Source organism: Telmatherina bonti, assembly GCF_933228915.1.
Source record: "Telmatherina bonti genome assembly, chromosome: 10".
Taxonomy (NCBI): Eukaryota; Metazoa; Chordata; class Actinopteri; order Atheriniformes; family Telmatherinidae; genus Telmatherina; species Telmatherina bonti.
This window is the reverse complement of record NC_136628.1, coordinates 7,961,871-7,982,435: the sequence shown is the minus strand read 5'-3', so window position 1 is coordinate 7,982,435 and position 20,565 is coordinate 7,961,871. Positions and strand designations below refer to the sequence as shown.

At 41.7% G+C, this 20,565-nt stretch overlaps 1 protein-coding gene across 1 annotated transcript in view; it reads left to right on the top strand.

Annotated features, from left to right (window-relative positions):
- Nucleotides 1-19,248, top strand: part of arhgef12b (Rho guanine nucleotide exchange factor (GEF) 12b) — a 74,553-nt gene extending 55,305 nt beyond the window's left edge. The window contains 17 exon segments of the mRNA XM_079247974.1: nucleotides 2,253-2,422; nucleotides 2,521-2,667; nucleotides 3,786-3,871; nucleotides 4,128-4,250; nucleotides 4,350-4,464; nucleotides 9,212-9,312; nucleotides 9,426-9,503; nucleotides 9,732-9,807; nucleotides 9,930-10,097; nucleotides 11,809-11,896; nucleotides 11,991-12,071; nucleotides 12,148-12,242; nucleotides 13,707-13,979; nucleotides 14,093-14,329; nucleotides 14,410-14,591; nucleotides 16,558-16,630; nucleotides 16,708-19,248. Of these exon segments, the coding sequence (XP_079104100.1) occupies nucleotides 2,253-2,422; nucleotides 2,521-2,667; nucleotides 3,786-3,871; nucleotides 4,128-4,250; nucleotides 4,350-4,464; nucleotides 9,212-9,312; nucleotides 9,426-9,503; nucleotides 9,732-9,807; nucleotides 9,930-10,097; nucleotides 11,809-11,896; nucleotides 11,991-12,071; nucleotides 12,148-12,242; nucleotides 13,707-13,979; nucleotides 14,093-14,329; nucleotides 14,410-14,591; nucleotides 16,558-16,630; nucleotides 16,708-16,721 (2,107 nt within the window). The 3' untranslated portion in view covers nucleotides 16,722-19,248.
- The last annotated feature ends 1,317 nt before the right edge of the window (nucleotides 19,249-20,565 follow it).

Here is a 20,565-nt window from a genome sequence, read left to right as displayed (position 1 = left end):
ATCACCATGAGAACCTCCCGTTCCACCACATCATGATGAGAATCTCCCGTTCCACCTCATCATGATGAGAATCTCCCGTTCCACCACATCACCATGAGAACCTCCCGTTCCACCTCATCATGATGAGAATCTCCCGTTCCACCACATCACCATGAGAACCTCCCGTTCCACCACATCATGATGAGAATCTCCCGTTCCACCTCATCACGATGAGAATCTCCCGTTCCACCACATCACGATGAGAATCTCCCGTTCCACCTCATCACCATGAGAACCTCCCGTTCCACCACATCACCATGAGAACCTCCCGTTCCACCTCATCACGATGAGAATCTCCCGTTCCACCTCATCATGATGAGAATCTCCCGTTCCACCACATCACGATGAGAATCTCCCGTTCCACCTCATCACGATGAGAATCTCCCGTTCCACCTCATCACGATGAGAATCTCCCCTTCCACCTCATCATGATGAGAATCTCCCGTTCCACCTCATCACGATGAGAATCTCCCGTTCCACCACATCATGATGAGAATCTCCCGTTCCACCTCATCATGATGAGAATCTCCCGTTCCACCTCATCACCATGAGAATCTCCCGTTCCACCTCATCATGATGAGAATCTCCCGTTCCACCTCATCACCATGAGAACCTCCCGTTCCACCTCATCACCATGAGAATCTCCCGTTCCACCTCATCACGATGAGAATCTCCCGTTCCACCTCATCACGATGAGAATCTCCCGTTCCACCTCCTCATGATGAGAATCTCCCGTTCCACCTCATCACGATGAGAATCTCCCGTTCCACCTCATCATGATGAGAATCTCCCATTCCACCACATCATGATGAGAACCTCCCGTTCCACCTCATCACGATGAGAATCTCCCGTTCCACCACATCATGATGAGAATCTCCCGTTCCACCTCATCATGATGAGAACCTCCCGTTCCACCTCATCATGATGAGAATCTCCCGTTCCACCTCATCATGATGAGAATCTCCCGTTCCACCTCATCACGATGAGAATCTCCCGTTCCACCACATCATGATGAGAATCTCCCGTTCCACCACATCATGATGAGAATCTCCCGTTCCACCTCATCACGATGAGAATCTCCCGTTCCACCTCATCATGATGAGAATCTCCCATTCCACCACATCATGATGAGAACCTCCCGTTCCACCTCATCATGATGAGAATCTCCCGTTCCACCACATCATGATGAGAACCTCCCGTTCCACCACGTCCCAAAGCTGCTCTGCTGGATGTAGATCTGGTGACTGTGGAGGCCGTTGGAGGACAGTGAACTCATCGTCATGGTGGAGATGATGTGAGCTTTGTGACATGGTGCATCATCCTGCTGGAAGTTTCCATCAGAAGATGCTACACTGTGCTCAGAAAGGGATGGACATGGTCAGCAGCAGGACTCCGGCTAAACCAGTGGTTCCCAAACTTTCATCAACGACAACAATATCAAGCCCCCCCGTTCCGTCACATGAACCAAAGAAACATGCGAAGAAATGCATCATTAGTTTAGTGACTATATTTTAGTTAAAACCATGTTAGTATCAGTATTATGATCCATTCTTCTGCTTTAGTGTGAAACGTTTTAATCCAGGAATCTCCTGAAACTTCTTCAGGTGAGCCGAGTTCTCGATGAGACGATGCTGTTTCAGTAAAACAACTCTGCTAGATATGATGGTTTATTTTATGGTTTATTTGTAAAGTAACCTGGAAATGGACATGAAGAGACGTTTTGGTCCAGACAACTGCTGCTCACTGCATATTTCCTCTTCTTCAGACCTTCTCTGTAAACTTAAGAGATGTGTGTGAAAATCCCAGTAAACACTCCACGTTTAAAGTCTCTTAAATCCTCTTTCTTCCTCATCCTGACGTTTAGTTTGAACTTCAGCAAGTCGTCTTCATCATGTCTACATGACTAGAAGCTGCCATTTAACTGGCTGATTAGATATCTGTGTAAATTATATTTATGATTATTGGATATTATATTTGATCTTTGGTATTTGTGTTGTCTTTTAATGCTTTTAATGTTTCATGTAAAGCGCTTTGAATAGTCCTGTACATGAAAGGTGTTCTACAAAAACACTTGCCTTGCCTAAACATCCGGTAGACCTGATAAAGTGGAACGTGAGTGTAGATAACCGCTCATTTTCAGAAGATTTCTGCTGCAGCAGGTCGTTTCTGGACCAAATGCTCGACAGAGTGTGTTGATGTTTTTCTGTCTCCAGTCGGATGGAGGTGCAGTGTGCGGCGAGTCCAGCCGACATCCAGAGCGAGGATGACCAGGGAGGTGAGCTGGAGAGTGAGGAAGACCCTCTAAACTGGCAGCGACTGGTGAGTCGCGGCGTCCTCGCCAGTTTAACACCAAAGGAAATCAAACGTCAGGAAGTCATCAACGGTGAGTTGCTAAGAGTTCACAATTTGCAGAATGAGACCCAAAAATAATCATTTGTATGACAAGTTTATTCCTGGATGGGCTCTGTCTCTGTCCCGTAGAGCTGTTCTACACCGAGCGCGCTCACCTGCGCATGCTGAAGGTGCTGGACTGCGTTTTCTGCCAGAGGCTGAACAGAGAAGGCATTCTTCCACCAGAAGACATCAAAAACATCTTTACAAACCTGGAGGAAATCATCCAGCTCCATGGTAACATCGTCATCATCCTCCCATGTCAACAGCTATGGAATCAGATTTGTTTCAGAATTTCCAAGCAAAACTTTTTACAAAAACCGCAATTAAAACCAAAACGTTCTGAAAACTTAAGTAAAATAAATTATCTAAAAATCAAAAATGATCAATCATCATGAAAGTTATTAGGCTTTTATTTGGTTAAATTGAGTTGTTTTGTTTGCAGTTTCCTCTACCTCTTTCTCTCCTCGCTATTTTGGTTGCGCTTCACAGTCTTTGGTTTTGATTCACGATTGTTTGGTTTCATTTCTGACAAATGACCATTAAACAAGAACAATTCCACGGTTTCAAATTCTTTGTCAAAGAATCAGAAGAAGTTTTAATTTTCAACTCCTTAAACTTCCCGAGAAAGTGTTTGTACATCTCGTTGGGCTATAGCTGTGTCACTCCAAAGCCAATCAGAATGCACCCCTGAAAGAGCCCGCCCATGAAAGGTTTGTGTCAGAAATGAAACCAAACAATCGAGAATCAAAAACAAAGACTGTGAAGCGCAACCAAAATAGCGAGGAGAGAAGGAGGAAGAAGAAACTGAAAACAAAACTACTCAGTTTAACCAAATAAAAGCCAAATAGCTTTCATGATGATTGATAATCTTTGATTTTGAGATCATTTATTTTACTTAAGTTTTAGAAAGTTTTGGTTTTAATTGTTTTTAGCTTTAGTTTTAAAATGTTTTGCTTGGAGATTCTGAAACAAATCTGATTCCATAAACAGCATTCAGCTCGCAGGCAGATCCGTGAAGTCGTGCAGATTTTGCAGCTGAATATGAATAATAATATTCATATTATTATATGTATAATAAATACTTTTAGAATTTGTATTTGTAGATCAGGTTTGTCAAAGTTTGTGAATGTGCAGAAAAGGATCTGCATGGTTGTCAGGAAGTTTAAACCTTTCTTTTTGACCCACCTGCTGTTATGTTTAAAGAACTTTGACGTGACAACAACTCACAGACATATAAAACAGCGTTGCCGTCACGAAGTCAGGACTGGCGGAACAAAAGGCGATCTTCATGCCAGTGCATGTGGCGTTTGTGTGCAACAAGATGTGAAAAGCTTTCTGGTTGTGTCTCATAGTTTCTATAACGGAACAAATGACCGCGATCAGGAAGCGGAGCGAGACGTCGGTGATCGGTCAGATCGGAGATGACCTCTTGGCGTGGGTAAGACTGGCGCTCCCCACTGATCCACAGACGGTTTTACTGTTCTAGAAACGCAGCTCTACAACACCAGTGTGGTCAGCCGTCTGGGAACGAAGACTGAAAAACAGAAGTTTGATCTATTTCACGGCCACATTTGAACTTTTAACGCAGATTAAATGAAAATCTGAGGCAGATTTTCATGTTTGATTTAGACAAGCAAAATAAATAGAATCCACATTAAACTCTTGGAACATAGATCTGCTTTGTCTGATTGCAGTTCAGCTGGGAGGAAGAGAAGATAAAAAGAGCGGTGGGAACTTTCTGTAGCAACCAGCCGTCTGCACTGGAGCTCATCAAGAGCAGGCAGAAGAAAGACCAGAGGTTCAACCTGTTCATGCAGGTCAGCTTCCCGTTTCTGCTTTAGTTTCATCTACCGTCAGGATCAGAGTGTTTTTCCATATCTAGCAGGATCCTCCTCATGTCATGTTCTCCTCCTCAGGAAGCTGAGAGCAACCGTTTGTGCCGCAGGCTGCAGCTTAAAGACATCATTCCCGTAGAAATGCAGAGAGTGACGAAGTACCCGCTGCTGCTGGAAAATATCGCTAAATACACAGGTAGGAGCGCATCGCCACAGTTTTATTGTGCTGTGCAGCAAAATGTCCCACAAAGATCCAAAACTGGCGTTTTTGCACATCTTTTGGTTCTGATGACAATTACGTTACTCATGATTGTCGTTGCATTTTCATTTATACACAAAAGAGGGAAAGTTATCATCCAATTCCACAATGAGTTTTCATGCACACCCGAACGCTGATAATAGCCTGATTACAGGAGTTAATCAGATTATTCATGTAGACAACATAATCTGATACCCTTTGTCTGATAATGGCAGTTGTCTGAAAACCAGGAATCATCCCAGTACCCCGATGTCTTTGTGCACGTAAAGCTGTTAACCTTTTAGTAGGGTTTACGTCTACAACCCCATTTCCAGTGAATTCTGGACTCTTTGTAAAACAAATAAGCGGCAACGACTCAGAAGATGGAACCCAGAAAGAATCGGAAACCTCAGGATCAGGTGTAAGATTTTAATCCTCATTGACTGGAGTCTGGGAAGCAGGCAGCCGCTTCACAGGTGAATATAAAGGATCCTTCCCTGAAACTATGAAGGATGCGGCCGAAGACGGCAGGAGGGTTAGCTGAGGGGGACACAGGGTAAGAGATTCCAACGAGAAATGAAGTGATAATCTTCTCACCAGAGATGAATCAGGGTGAGTCCAAAATCCAATATCAACGTCCAAAAAAACCATTCTAAGAAGAAACATGAGGAGGAGAAATCAGGGAAACGCCGGGGCGGGCCGAGGGAAAAGGGGTGGGAATCCAGGGAGAACAGAAATTTGATTTATCAGGCTGGAGACAATCAGCGGTCCTGGGCTTGCTGCTTAAACGGAGAGGGCCACAGGAAATCAGTAAATCAGCGCTGAAGAAGGATGCCTTCAGAGACCGCTGGGAAAATCCACGCACAAAGAAAACTATGACGGAATACAATGATTTGCAAATCTTTTTTTACCTACATTCCATCTACGGCACTATAAAGACAAACATTTAATGCTCAAGCTGATAAACTTATTGTTTTTATGCATTTATTTACTCATTTTGAATGTGACGCCTGCAGCAGGTTCCAGCAAAGCTGAGACAGTCGTGTTTACCGCTGTGTTGCGTCTCCTTTAACACTGAACTAAGCGTTTGGGAACCGAGGACACTGGTTGTTGAAGCTTTACAGGTGAAATTCTTTCCCATTCTGGCTTGATGTCCAACTCCAGTTGCTCAACAGTTTGTTGTCTCTGTTGTCGATTTAGTGCTTCATAATGCGCCACACGTTTTCAAGGAGGCCAGTGTCCTCCATGCACTTTTGCTATGAAGCCACTGGGGCTGTGACGATACGCTTTTTTCCCAATTCGATTCGATTCCTATTTTCTGGGTGTCGATTCGATTTAAATTGCGATTCTCACAATTCTTTGATATTGCTGATTTTTCTAGATTAAAACCAAATAAATGTATAAAACTTATTTTTTTACTCGTAATATTTCTTGATTTCAATTAGAAAAAAACAACACAGTAGCCTGATCACCATTCTGCTGCTATAACGCCCCAGAAGACAAGTAAAAAGATCAATAAAAACAATGAAAAAGGACAACATTTTTATAATGGATTATTTTTGTTTGTTTGAAAAAAAAAAAAGATTTTTTAACAAAAAATCTATTTTAAAATTGTGAAGCAAAAATATCCCGATTTTCGATTTTTTTTATTCGATTTTCGCACCTCTAGAAGCCACACTGCTGTAACACGTGCAGAATGTGCTTGGCCATTGTCTTGCTGAAATGCACTGAGACATCCCTGAAAAAGACGTCTCTTGACTGCAGGACATGTCGCTTTATGAGCATTAATGAGCTTTTATTGTTGTGCAAGCCAGCCATGCTAACGGGCACTAACAGGCTGCCGTACCGCCACAGGCGCTGGATTTTCAGCTTTGCCTCGATAACACTCCAGTTAGTCCTTTTCCTCTTCGACCTGGAGGACACAGTCCAAACTGTGGACTCCTCAGACCACAGCAGACTCTTCCACTTTGCATCAGTCCATCAGATGAGTTGGCGTCCGGAGAAGCCGGTGGCGTTTCTGGGTGTTGTTGATGCCTGGCTTTGGCTTTGCATGGTGGAGTTTTACCTTTCACTTGTAGACGTAGCAACAAAGTGTGTTACCTGACCATGGCTTCCTGAAGTGTTCCTGAGCGCACGTGATGATATCCTTTACACCAGTGCTTTTCAACCTATTTTGAGCCAAGGACACTTTTTCTTTTCACAGAAAAATCACAAGGCACACCACAAACCAAATGTTGGTTTTTGGTTTTTTTTTTATAGTCCATATAATTAATATAAAGTCCATCTCGTCAAAGCATTTTGAATAGAAATCAGATCAACACAAGAAGGAATATTGTCTTTCACTGGGACCTATTTGGATTAAGACAGAGCTGCTTTTTAGAACAATTAGGTTAAATTGGGAAATTTCTCAGGGCACACCTGATGATCTCTCACGGCGCACGAGTGTGCCACAGCACAGTGGTTAAAAAACACTGCTTTACACAATGAAGTTGGTTTTTAATTCAGCGCCACATTAAAAGGAAGGGATCAAAGGTCACAGGCATTCAGTGTTGGTTTTCGGCCTTGCTGCTCACATGCAGATATTTCTCCAGATTTTCAGATGATATTATGGTCTGTAGATGATGAAATCTCTAACTTCCTGCACTGAGAAACTTTGTTCTAAAACTGTTGGACTATTTGCTCACAAAGTGTTCAAAAAGTGATGAACGTTTTCCATCCTTGCTTGTGGATGACTGAGCAATTCGAGGATGCTCCTTTTATACCCAATCATGGCACCCATGTGTTTCCAATGAACCCATTCACCTGTTGTGTTTTTTTGAGCATTTCTCAACTTTCCCAGTCTTTTGTAACTCCTTTTCCAGCTTCACTGGAGGATGTTACGGGCATCAAATCAAAAATAAGTTAATATTTCCAAAAAAAACAAAAAGCTGGCATTTAACTTTCAGTTTGAACATTAAAATTTTATGCTGAAGACGATGTCAGTGAAACTTATAAATCAGAATATTCAGTGTGTGAGCTTGATGATCCATCTATGAACTGAAGACTCATGAATGAATTACTATTATTATTATTATTATTATTATTATTATGTAGACTGTTAACGAGTGTCTTCATTAACTACTGTCAAGTTATTGACAGACCATCTATTGGTCTGTTATGTTTTAGAAAGAGGCAGGCATTATTCAAGCATGGTGGTGCATTAATCAGTGTTTTTGTCCAGTTTTTACGTTCTTTGTGCATAGCCATGTGAGAAATAAACCAAAAAAAAAAGTCACTGGGATGAAGCCTGGTCTCTGATGATTGGTCTGGAGAGCTCAGTCTGGTTTCCTGGCTTCACTTGCCTTCGCTCAGTTTACCCTCCCTCTCTAACCACAGCTGCGTCTGGTCAACCAGATGAACACACACCTGCCCACAACCACCACCATCTCCTTAAAGGCACAGTATGTGAGATTTCAGGGCGATTCTTTCCACCACCAGGTGGCAAACACCAGGTCGTGAGCAAAACCACAAAACTGCTACCTCCAAAAACGACCACAGTAATGACAGTAATGAGCAAAACTCACCCCTCACCCCTCCTCCTTGCCAGCTCCAATGAGGGCAGGAATCGCTTGTTGAGCTGTAGCTCAGAGCCGCTCTGCAATAAATGGGCTTATACTCCCCCTACTGGTGGAAAAAAGTACTTTTTATTTTTTTACTGGTCAGAAAACATTCAAGAAGGGTTTTTGTCATTAATTAAACTTGTAATTTATCAAATATGGACAGACTGGAACCTCCATGTTTAAAAAACTAATTATTATGATTTTTTTAGTTAATTTATTTTGAAAATATTGAAAATCTTCCATACTCTACCTTTAAAGCCTTTTCACTCCTCCACAGTCGTCACCAGTCGGTCGTCAGACTCCTGTGCCTGATATCTTCTGATCTTTTTTGGCTAATAAAATACATTTATTAAGTATTCAACCATCTGCAGCGTGAATCCTTCTGCAAACACCTGAACCAGCGTGCAGAAGCTACATAGTGGCGTAGTGGTTAGTATAGCGTCACAGGAAGGGATCGCTGGTTTGAGCCTCAGCTCACATCTCCCTGTGTATGTGTGGGTTCTGTCCAGGTACTCTGCCTTCCTCCCACTGTCCAAAAACATGCATGTTAGGTTAATCGATCACTAAATTCTCCCTAAGAATGAATGTAAGCGTGAATGGTTGTGTGCCCCTCTGATGACCAGTCCAGGGTGTATGCTGCCTCTCGTCTGATGATAGCTGTGATTCAAAGTCAATCAATCAAAGTTTATTTATATAGCACTTTTCATACAAGAGTAGCACAAAGTGCTGTACAGAATAAAAAGCAAGAATAAAACAAGGTTAAGAACCTGCCTTCACATACAAAAACATAGAATATACCCAAAGTCTTACACGTATACTCAATTTTCTCACACACCCACATAGATAAAACACTCATCGAACCAATCTTAAGGATCCACATTGGCACACACACACACACACACACACACACACACACACACACACACATAGACATAGACAAAAAAAAAATTGGCTCCAGCTTACCTGCCATCCTTTATTTGACTAAGCGGTATAGAAAATAAATGATGAATTCATGCAAAAGCATTTTGATTGTCCAATGAAGTGATGAAATATGGTTGTTTGCCGAATAAAGGGTTAATCTGGTTGTGATGTTTTTCTTTGTGCAGAAGACGGTGAGGAGAGAGAAAAGGTGAAGAAAGCTGCAGAGTGTTGTAAAAAGATCCTCAATCATGTCAACCAGGCTGTGAAAGAGGCTGAAAACAAACAGGTGCACACTGAATATTTACTGCAATTCCACATTTCTTTTTGTCATTATTTCATCCCTGGCTTCAGTTGGTGAGTTGTTTTGTGAATTAAACGAGTTGTGCTGCGTCTCAACAGAGGCTGGAGGATTACCAACGCAGGTTGGACTTCTCCTCTCTCAAACAGAGTGAAAACCCTGTGATCCTGGAGCTGCGGGTAAGAAACGTGATCAGATGCTCTTTATTGTCATCCTGCCTCAGTGTTGCATGCACAAGATGGTTGTTCGCTGCAGGTTTTCACCTCAAGTCAAGCAATTTTTACTGTCCCCAAAGAGAAACTTGATTTACAGACAGGTCCTCCTAAACATGACAGTAAAAATCCAGTCACATTAACCATGACTGTCCACAGTCGTCATTTACATATAATCTGATTGTTCTCGTGCAGAATCTGGATCTGACCAAGAGGAAGATGGTGCATGAGGGACCTCTCTCCTGGAAAGTCAACAGAGACAAGACGATCGGTATGTGCACACATCAGTATTGTGATAAAAACTTTAGAGTTTCATCTTCCGGCCTGAATGTGCGCCTGTGAGGACGATGTTCAGGAAATACGAAGGTGTTGACTTCTCTGCCTGCCTTTCAGAGCTCTACACAATCCTCCTGGAGGACATCATGGTTCTGCTGCAGAAACAGGACGAGCGATTGATCCTCAAGTTTCATGGCAAGAATCAGGCGAGCGTGGCTGACACAAAGCACATCTTCAGCCCCATCATCAAGCTCAACACGGTCCTGGTCCGCCCCGTGGCAACCGGTAAGGCCCGCAGACACTGATAGGCTGTCTTTTCAGGGAAATCTGCAACTTTTTGTTAGCTTTGCTTGTTGTTTGGTTCAATCATTCAGGCAAACAATAAATCTGCTCAGTGGTTTATCTACAAATGCAAAAATGCAAAAAAGTGGAAATCCAGCAAATGAAGCGAAAACAGGGTTTGTGCCGTTCTAAGGAGTTTGAAAGTGAATATTTGGTTTGAGTTGCTTCTTTCTTCTTTGGTCTGAATCGTCTTACAGAAGCTTTCTGCCATTTCACTAAGTCGTCTTCAGGAATATCATGAAGACGATCTTCTTTACTTATTTTATTTATTTATTTTTATTTATTTATTTAGTTAGTTATTATTTATTTTATTTATTTATTTATTTCATTTATATTCTTTATTTTTTAAGACGATATTCAGGACTTTCCAAAACTCTCCTTTGGATCTATTTCTGTTCCATTCTCTGTCCAGATGTTCCCAAACTGCTTCAGTACTGTTGAGATCCGGGTTCGGGGGGGTCCGTATCACCATTAGACTCACTCCCTCAGATCCATTTAGGTCCAGGTTCTGGGGAGGATCACTCCATCAGACCTGTTTCTACTGATCTTCAGTCCAGTTCTTGAGTCATGTGACGTACCTCGGCCTTTTCTGGCTTCTTGACAGCTACGTTTCCATGGACACCATTTCTGATGAGGCTTCAGCCAACAGTAGATGGATTAGCAGAAAGTAAAATAACCTTTTTTCATTCGTTAATCAAACCGCTTAGTTTAATCCAGGGTCGCGGGGAAGCTGGAGTTTATCCCAGCAGTCTTTGGGGAAGAGGCGGGGTACGTCCTGGACAGCTCGCCGGTCCATCTCAGGGCTGAAATAACCTTTAAATACGTAAAATACAAACAAACAAACAAATACATCATTGACTGCATGCTACTTGCAAAGGAGTTTGTCACTCCTCCAGAAATATCAAAATCCAAATCTTCCTGCTTCTTCTGTTTTGCATCGTTACAGCTCATTGCTTATTTTAAACTCTTACGAAAGCAGCCCAACAGGAAGTAAATTGGAGTGTGTCAAAATAAAAGCAGAAATACTTTATCTCACTTTTGCAATGTAATAAATTAAACTTAAAATTCTTAAGCATTTACTCATTACAAAACACACAGAAACATAGAATATTGGGAAGTAAAAAAAAGTATTTTAGACAGCATGATTATCACTGTTGCATGATGTCTTTGAGACAAACTGCTGGTAAGAAAGAGCCTAAAGTTTCAGATTAAAACTGTTTCTTTGCTAAGTTGTCTGTTATGTGTCGACACAACACTGGTTCATCTCTTTTTTGTTCTTTAATAGTTTATAATCCACTGTTAAAAGTCTTGGGAAAGAAAAATACATTCCTCTGAACATGGTCACCATTATTGGACTAAAAATGAGGGAAAAAACAAAAAATGTTCAAAAAAAGAAAACTTTGAAAGACCTTCAGAAAGCTGTAGAGCTTTTGGTCGAGATTACATGAAAAGTTTTTACTAGAGTTTGGCTCCCTAAAGGCAACTATAAAGAAAAGTCTGTTCAATACTTTTATACACTGCTCCATGAACACTTGATGTTAGCATTGCCACTGTTAGCATTTAGCATGCTAAGTCCAGCCCCACAGAGCAGCTCGCTACTGCACTTCCCTTATGTTAACATAAAGTAAACATTGTAAAACTGTCCCCCTAACAGATAACAAGTCCTTCTTTGTGCTGTCCATGTCGGAGAACGGAGCTCAGATCTATGAGCTGATGGCTCAGACGGTGTCTGACCAGAGAACGTGAGTTTGTTGGGGGTTTTTTTTAACAAAAATATGTCACAAAGCTGAAAATCCTCTGTTTCCATGCGTCTCACCCCACTGCGTGTTCATGCAGGTGGCAATGTCGGATCACTCAGTGTGCCGACGCGATGAAGGCCAAACCTCACAGCAGTGACTCGCCTCCAGCTCAGTCCGAGTGAGTCTACTGAAGCTGCCTCAGCTCGCTGATGTTCTTGTCGTTTTTCATTGTTTACAGCGTGAGTGTGTTACAGAGCTGAGCGGGATGCGATTGAGATCATTAGCCGTGAGATGCCCAAACCGACCGCAGAGGCCAACGGGACATCGTGTGGAAGCACCCACCCTCCAGGTATCACTGACAGATGATTCAGTTCACACTCTCCATCCACTTTATCAGGACCACCTTCTAGTACTGGGTTGGACCCCTTTTTCATCCAGGACTGCCTGAATTCCTGGTGACATAGATTCAACAAGGTGATGGAAAAATTCTTCAGAGGTTTTCCTCCATGTTGACATGAAGCATCACACAGTTGCTGCACATCACGATGAGAACCTCCCGTTCCACCACGTCCCAAAGCTGCTCTGCTGGACTGAGATCTGGTGACTGTGGAGGCCGTTGGAGGACAGTGAACTCATCGTCATGGTGGAGATGATGTGAGCTTTGTGACATGGTGCATCATCCTGCTGGAAGTTTCCATCAGAAGATGCTACACTGTGCTCAGAAAGGGATGGACATGGTCAGCAGCAGGACTCAGGTAGGCTGTGCTGGTTAAACCATGTCATACTGGTACTAAGGGGACCAAAGTGGGACCAGAAAACCTCCCCCCACCATTCCACCAGCAGCAGCCTGAAGCCTTGATCCTGACGGCAGGATGGATCCATGTTGTCATGATGTTTCCAGCAGATTCTGATCCTACCATGTGAATGTGGAGCTGAACTGGAGACTCATCAGACCAGCAACGTTTCTCCATCTTCTATTGTCCAGTTCTGGTGAGTCTGTGTGAATTGTAGCCTCAGTTTCCTGTTCTTACTGACAGGAGGGAACCCGCTGTGGTCTTCTGCTGCTGGAGACCATCTGCTTCCAGGCTGGACAGGTTGTGTGTTCAGAGATGATGTTCTGCAGATCTTGGATGAAACCAGTGTTTACTGGACTTCCTGTTGTCTTTCCATCATCTCCAACCGGTCTATCCATTCTCTTCTGACCTCTGACATCACCAGCTGGATCTTCTTCTTCAGACCTTCTCTGTAAAGCCTAAAGATGGCCTTCTTCAAAAATCCCAGTAAACACTCAGATCAACAACTATGCTGCATCCAAAGACAACCAAATCCCTTTTTTCCCTCTCGAGATGAATTGTTTTGAGTTGCCGTCATGCGATTGGCTGATTAATATGCGTTAATAAGAAATTGAACAGGTGGATCTGATAAAGTGGATGGGGAGTCTCTGGATCTGTACTAAATGGAGAAAATGACAAGTGGAGTTGATCACCAAATACAAAAGCTCTTTGAATTCATTAACTGTGTCTGAGGTAAGTTTTACCCTTAAAGACCCAACCTTTGGGGAAAATGGTAAGAAAAGTCATTTTTCTGACTTTAGAGCAAAGTTTTTACCATAAAGTGATGCAAAAAGTCTCAGAGACGCAGAGATATCATGTGTCTTGTGCTAAAAATGTTTCATCTGAAAGGCTTTTTCGGTTCCAACAAACTCAAACTGAATGGATGTTGACACCATTAAAGTCCCATGTTGGATGATTGTGACCTGGATGGCTTTCATCACCAACATCCTCTTTTAATTCAAAGTCTCTTTTTGTTCCAGATAAAGATGCTTTCTCGTCTCCTGACATCCCGTCTCCTATCAACCCCTTCGATGGGTTGAAATCGGAGGATGAGGAGGAGGAGCTGGCTGTTGCAGGCAGGCGAGTGGAAGACGAGGAGGAGGTGGATGAAGCAGAGCTGGAAGCCTTTCTGGATGGGCAGCTGGCAGACAGACTGCTGCAGGAAGGATCCCGTCATGGCATTGCACTTAAAGATGAGGAGCACGCCGTGTTTGACATCTCGTCGTCCAAAGCTGAAGAGGCTCTGCGAACGTGTAAGCTTTCATGTTGTTGAATCATGGAAGTTGTCGTCTGACTGCGTGTTAATGCCTGAGTTGTGCGAGGCCCTTGCTTGGAAGTGAATAACGCCTTTCTTTCTGTGCTACAGTGACGATGCTGAAACAGGCTCTTTTCACCCACATGATGAGCAGAGAAGCTGAGGAGGAGACGCTGGAGAATAAGCAGAGCTGTGTCCCCGGGAATCAGCTGAGCAGCTCTTTCCCTGGAAACCCTGAGGGGCCGTCTGCTGCTTGTGATGAGAGCCAGCCGTCTGAGATCTCAGAGAAAGAGGACCCCCAGCTCTCTCCCGTACTCACCGGGCTGCCGGAGACGAGCGAGCGCAACGGCAAGGCAGCGCTGCACAAGTTCTGATGCTTTGAGCCGAGATTTTTATCACTAACTCACCTGTTTTTCTTCTCCAATCAGGTGGATTTGTTGTTCTGGATTTTGGAGGGGCGTCTGATGAGAGCAGCACTGACCTAGATGTGGGGATCGATATGAGTAAGCTGCTGTCGTCCTCCTCACAGGCTGGGAGCGGCGGTCCCAACCTCAGTAGGCAGCTGATGACCCACCTGCGCCTCCTGCAGGCTGACCTGCAGTACCTGAAGGTACTGCTGAGTATGCACTCACAGCTTTCTCTGAACACCACACACATCCTGGAAGCTGCAATAGGACATCTTAGCTTCAGGTCATCAGTCTTGTGATGTTGAATATAAAACAGACTGTTTTTCTTGCTTTATCAGATCTCCATGTGATGAACATGTGCTCTGTTTTCTGGTTTCAGTAATATTAGTGGTCTTAGCCTGACTGGTTTGTTACTGCATGTGTTTGTCTTGTTAAAAAACAAGGCAAGGATTGAATGCCAGGACTTCACAGCTCCAGGACCTCAGCATGTGTCGGTTTCTGAAACATGCTGTTAAACTGTTTAAAGCTGCACATGAAATAATGTTCAACATGCAGACGTTACAAGCGGTAGAAGCATTGGGATTTTTGTCTACGGCTACACATATGTGATCATTTATGTGCATGCATCCTCTGACATTAGCAGATCAGAGTATATCTGTGCACGCATCAGAAAGCGTGGTCATGTGCCGTTTTGAGATTCCTCAGTTTCACAAATACATGGTGCATTTAAGTGCTCGTGAAAAGCTGGGTCATCTGGATTTTAATCAGATTCAAGTGTTGGATTTTCCTATTTTGATAGATCGATACATACATATGTATACATATATGGATATTGTTATGGTGGCAGTGGAGATGTGGACCCAAACGCAGAGATGAGGGAAGCAAGGATGTAGGTTCCAGAAGGTTTAATTCAAACCAAGGTACTCAGGGGACTAACCAAGTACAAGTAATGCAACAAAATGATCCGGCAACCAAGGAATCAAACTGAAGGGTATAAATACACAGAACAAAACGAGACACAGGTGAAACAAATTAACTAAATGAACCCAGGTGAACTAAATCAATAGGAAATCTATGAAGCTAAACAAGAACCAAGGGAACTAAACAGGAAAAACTACAAAATAAAACAGGAAACCAGAAACTAAGACACCGAACGGAACCACATCATGACAGATATGGATGATGGATGAATGGATGGATGGATGGATGGATGATCGGTGGTTGGATGGATGGATGATGGATCGTGGATGTATACATGGGCGGATGATGGATGGATGGATGGATGGAAGGATGGATGGATGGATGGATGGGTGGGTGGGTGGATGGATGGATAATAGATGGATTGATGATGGGTGGATGTATACATGGGTGGATGTATACATGGGCGGATGATGGATGGATGGATGGAAGGATGGGTGGGTGGGTGGATGGATGGATAATAGATGGATTGATGATGGGTGGATGTATACAAGGGCGGATGATGGATGGATGGATGGATGATGGATGATGGATGGGTGGATGTATACATGGGCGGATGATGGATGGATGGATGGATGATGGATGGGTGGATGTATACATGGGCGGATGATGGATGGATGGATGGATGATGGATGATGGATGGGTGGATGTATACATGGGCGGATGATGGATGGATGGATGGATGATGGATGATGGATGGGTGGATGTATACATGGGCGGATGATGGATGGATGGATGGATGGATGGAAGGATGGATGGATGGATGGGTGGGTGGGTGGATGGATGGATAATAGATGGATTGATGATGGGTGGATGTATACAAGGGCGGATGATGGATGGATGATGGATGGGTGGATGTATACATGGGCGGATGATGGATGGATGGATGGATGATGGATGATGGATGGGTGGATGTATACATGGGCGGATGATGGATGATTGGTGGATGGATGGATGGATGATGGGTGGGTGGATGGATGATGAATGGATGGATGATGGACGGGTGGATGGATGATGGATGGATGTATATATGGGTGGATGATGGATGAATGATGGATGGATGGATTATGGATGGATGATGGGTGGATTGATGGATGGATAGTTGGATGAATGTATACATGGGCAGATGATGGATGAATGGATGATGGATGGATAGACAGGACTTGTATATGATCGCTGATGTCTTTCCAGGAAGTGGAGCTGAAGTACAACAAGCTGCGGCAGTTGCATAGCAACGCAGCTCCGGACTCGGAAGACAACAACGGTTTGTTTAAGCTCCTCTGATTTTCACTCATGTTGTTTGTAACTTTGGTCAAACGTTCTGCGTCTGCTGTGTTCCAGATGGGATCCAGTGATGACAACTTCCTGCTCTCTCAGTTCAATGAGCCACATTTTGCATGTCTGCACCATCACTTTGTTCTGGCACATCCTCCATCTTTCCAGGCCGGTGTCGCCCGGCAACAGAGACTTAATGACCTTCTGCTTCAGTGCTGCGCCAGTGGAAGATGATTCGATCAGGATCAGGATTTTCCAGAAGTTGCAGAGGGACGATCATGGATCACCTTTCTGCTATAACCAACTGCATAAATGATCTCAAACACTGGATGTATGAAATTGAAAAGGGCAGGGTTTTGATACCAAACAGACGTACAACAATAAGTTCTGCGTAAAGAAATAAACTTTGTGTTGATGCTTCAATACACAACAACATAAGTGCAGGTAGCAACCACCACATGCCATTACTGTCATTCACAAATGTCTCTGAAAGCTTTTTTTTCCATTTTCTGGTAGCCAGAGGACAAAAAACCCTTGTGTGTTTCCAGCTCGGTAACGAATATAATGTATTCTGTTGCTGTGATTCATCCAGAGGGGAAAAGATGTCGCGCTAAAGGAAAGAAAATGTTTCTGTCTTTATAGAAGTTACAGTGAAACTGCTAAAATCAGACGTGTAAGGTGTTTTTCAGGTCGGTGTGACCTTTGTGGTAAATTTGTTCTATTTCTGTGTGTTTACGTTGTCATGGAAACTGCTTTCAAACCAGTTTAACAACAGTCTCTAGATGTTTGAGATTGGAGGATTCTTTGCCATTCCTGGTTTTGGGTTAGGTTTCCGACCAGGTCACTCCAAAATCACGCGTCTCTAAACCTATTCAGCTAAATGTTTAAAACTTTTCTTTCTGGATGTTGCTCAAGGCCTCAATCTACTCCAGACTGCCTGATCTAAGATCCAAGGATGGCCGTCAGGGCAAACAAATACTGACTTTGACACTGTGCTCAGATGTTTGTTTGGTTGAAATGGGAAGTATTAACCAAGAACAGCAACCCGGCACCACCATCCCCAACCCCCCCACCAGCCCTTTTGGTTACCGAGTCATTTTTGTATTTGTTCGTCAAAGTCAGCATTGTGAGAAAAGGTGGGAACTTGGATGAAAAAAATATTTGTTAATGGAAAACCGTCATTAGGAATAACTGAAAAGTTGGAAAAACTTGAGACCGTATCATAACTTTTCTGATGCTTGGTCAAAAGAAGACGATCAGATAAAAAATAAACCCCGAATGAAACATTTTTACACTGCTTTTGTCTCTCTCCAAGGAGTCTGACAAACACACTGCAACTCTGTGTGCAGGCGTTGCTGTTGTTCATCCCCCACTTCATCATTTGTCCAAGTCAGTCTTAGATTTTCCAAAATCCTGCAAAACAGCGAACGACTGGATGAATTAAAGGTGCAGGTTTACTGTGTAACTGTGGACTTTGGAGCATCCACAAGCAATAATTTATAATAAACTGGCTTTTTTTTAAGTTGTTGCAAGTTGTTTGTTACTGAGATCTGACCCTTTAAAATGAGCTTAACAGATCGTAGTAATGCTAAAATTATTAAGCTTTAACCTATTCACACAATTCAGTCTTTTATGAAGTAATCCTGATATCTTCATCCCTAAATTATAGTTTGGAAAGTGTTTTTTATTTATTTTTTGCATTTAAACCAAACATTTTCAATCTTATAAAAAAAAAAAAAAAAAAAAAAAAGGAATCACAGTTGTAAGCACTTTCTTAACACATTGCAAGATAAACATAGTTTATGTGGATAAAAGTAAAATTTTCATCAGATTTAACGTCATTCTTTCACAGTTTTGTTTCTTTTTTTTTTAAGATTATTTTTTAATGGTTTAAGAGTTCAGTATAAATGTTGTGTTGGTGTGCAGAAAACCTACATGTCCTGCAATTGAAACTTCCTGAGGCACATGAATGTAGCATGATAACACAATCAGAATAAAACCTGAACTTGGATCACTGGAAAACAATCAGAAACTCCACATTCCACCTATTTTTATTTAGTTCAAGATAAAAACAGGACAGATGGAGATTAAAAGTGTTGTTGTAAATGACTTTGTTTCCATGTAGTAAGAAAAAAATGAATCACAAACACTGAAATTGTGCAGTTTGGATGAAAAACCTGAGATACTGAATCTGTCCACTGTGCAGGCGGGACAACAACAACAGGCGCTGCTGCTGTTTTGATTGATTGTGCAGCTCAGAGCACTTTCCACCATCCATCTGTAATGTCTGTGCTGAAACTTTATCCCGTTAAAGTTTTTCTCCCCCAGATGTGTGCGCTTCACTTCTGTGGTTGGACTGATGAGACTCACAGCCAAAAGACGGCAGCGAGGACACCGTTGCTCTGATTGTCAGATCAATCATGACAGAGTCCTGAAAGGACTGAAAATGGACTTTGTTTAACTTCAAGGCGTAATGTATGATGAAAATTTCTTTTTGTTTTACACCACACGCTGTGTAACATTCCAACACAAACGACTTAAAAAGGATAAAATATCCAGCTGCATTAATCTGTTTATAAATGTTCTTTTACATGTTGTATTTTTATTGCATCATTAGTAACCATGTTAATATGTTTGTTGACACAAAAAGAAAATGAAAATAATTGAGAAAAGCTTTGCTTCATTTCAATTACAGTATGTGTGTGATTTTTTTATGGCTTTGATGATTTGCATCTCTTTAAACAGAAAAATAACACCAAACAAAACAAAAAAAAAAAATCAAATTTTACTGAATAATTTTCCTTTTTTTATTTTATTTTATTTATTACAGTTTAGTTTTTATTAAATCTTATTGTTAAACCTAAGTTTGATCATTTATGTTTTACTTTTTCATTCATTTAATTTTACATTATTTTATGTATTGTACTTTTGGTTTATATCAATGTATCTTAAGTTTTTTTTTTTTTTTATTTAATTCGATATTTTTTGTATAATTCTAATTCATTTTATTTGACTTCAGTTCAGTTTTGTTGTTTGTTTTTTTTTTACTTTTAATTTTACTTCACAATATTTTTTAAATATTGTTTTTACCTTATTTTATTTCACTTTCTGTGATCTTACTTTATTCTAGTTTACTTTATTTAGTTCAGTTTAATTGGTTTTGTATATCGGTATTATTTGTTTTATTTTATTTTATTTTACTTACCCTCTTTCTAAAGCATCAAACCTTTGACAGAAATCACAGATTTCTTTCAGTTTTATTGGTAAGGCTTTAATAACCATTTATGTGACTGGAAAAAAAAGAGAAAAAACAGCAAATGAACAGATCTGGGTTCCTGGGATATGCTAAGGTGTTGCATTATAGAGTTAAACGTTGCTAGAAAAAATGTCCCCCGTACATATACTGAATATGGATAAACAGTATTATATGTAAACATTATTTTTCCCCTAAAAAGTATTTAAATCCATGGTGTGTAAAGGTTGAAAAGGTCAAATGCCTACATCAAAATGTATGTATGTTTAATCTCCTTCTAGGGTTAAGCCTTTAGAAGGACTGGAATAATCAAAAAGACGTGGTTTTTAGAATACAAAGCATTTGAGGTTGGCTATCCCAACAGGTCCATATAAAAACACTGCCATTTTGAGTAAGAATGTGTAATGAATAGCTGGATGGTATCCTCGTTCTGTGGGGAAACATTGTACATCTTTTAAACTCCATCATTACCAGTTTAGCAGGGGTCACCATGTTTAACCAGAGAATACATGCCACAGTGAATGCTAACAAGCTAACTAGCTAGCACTGTTTCAGTGTTTATGCTAGTAAACTAAACTAAATTTTAGTGACATTAGTCACTCACTAAAATGTGTTTTTAGCAACTGAACTATTATTTAAAATATAAATGAGTGCTCAAATGTTACAATAGT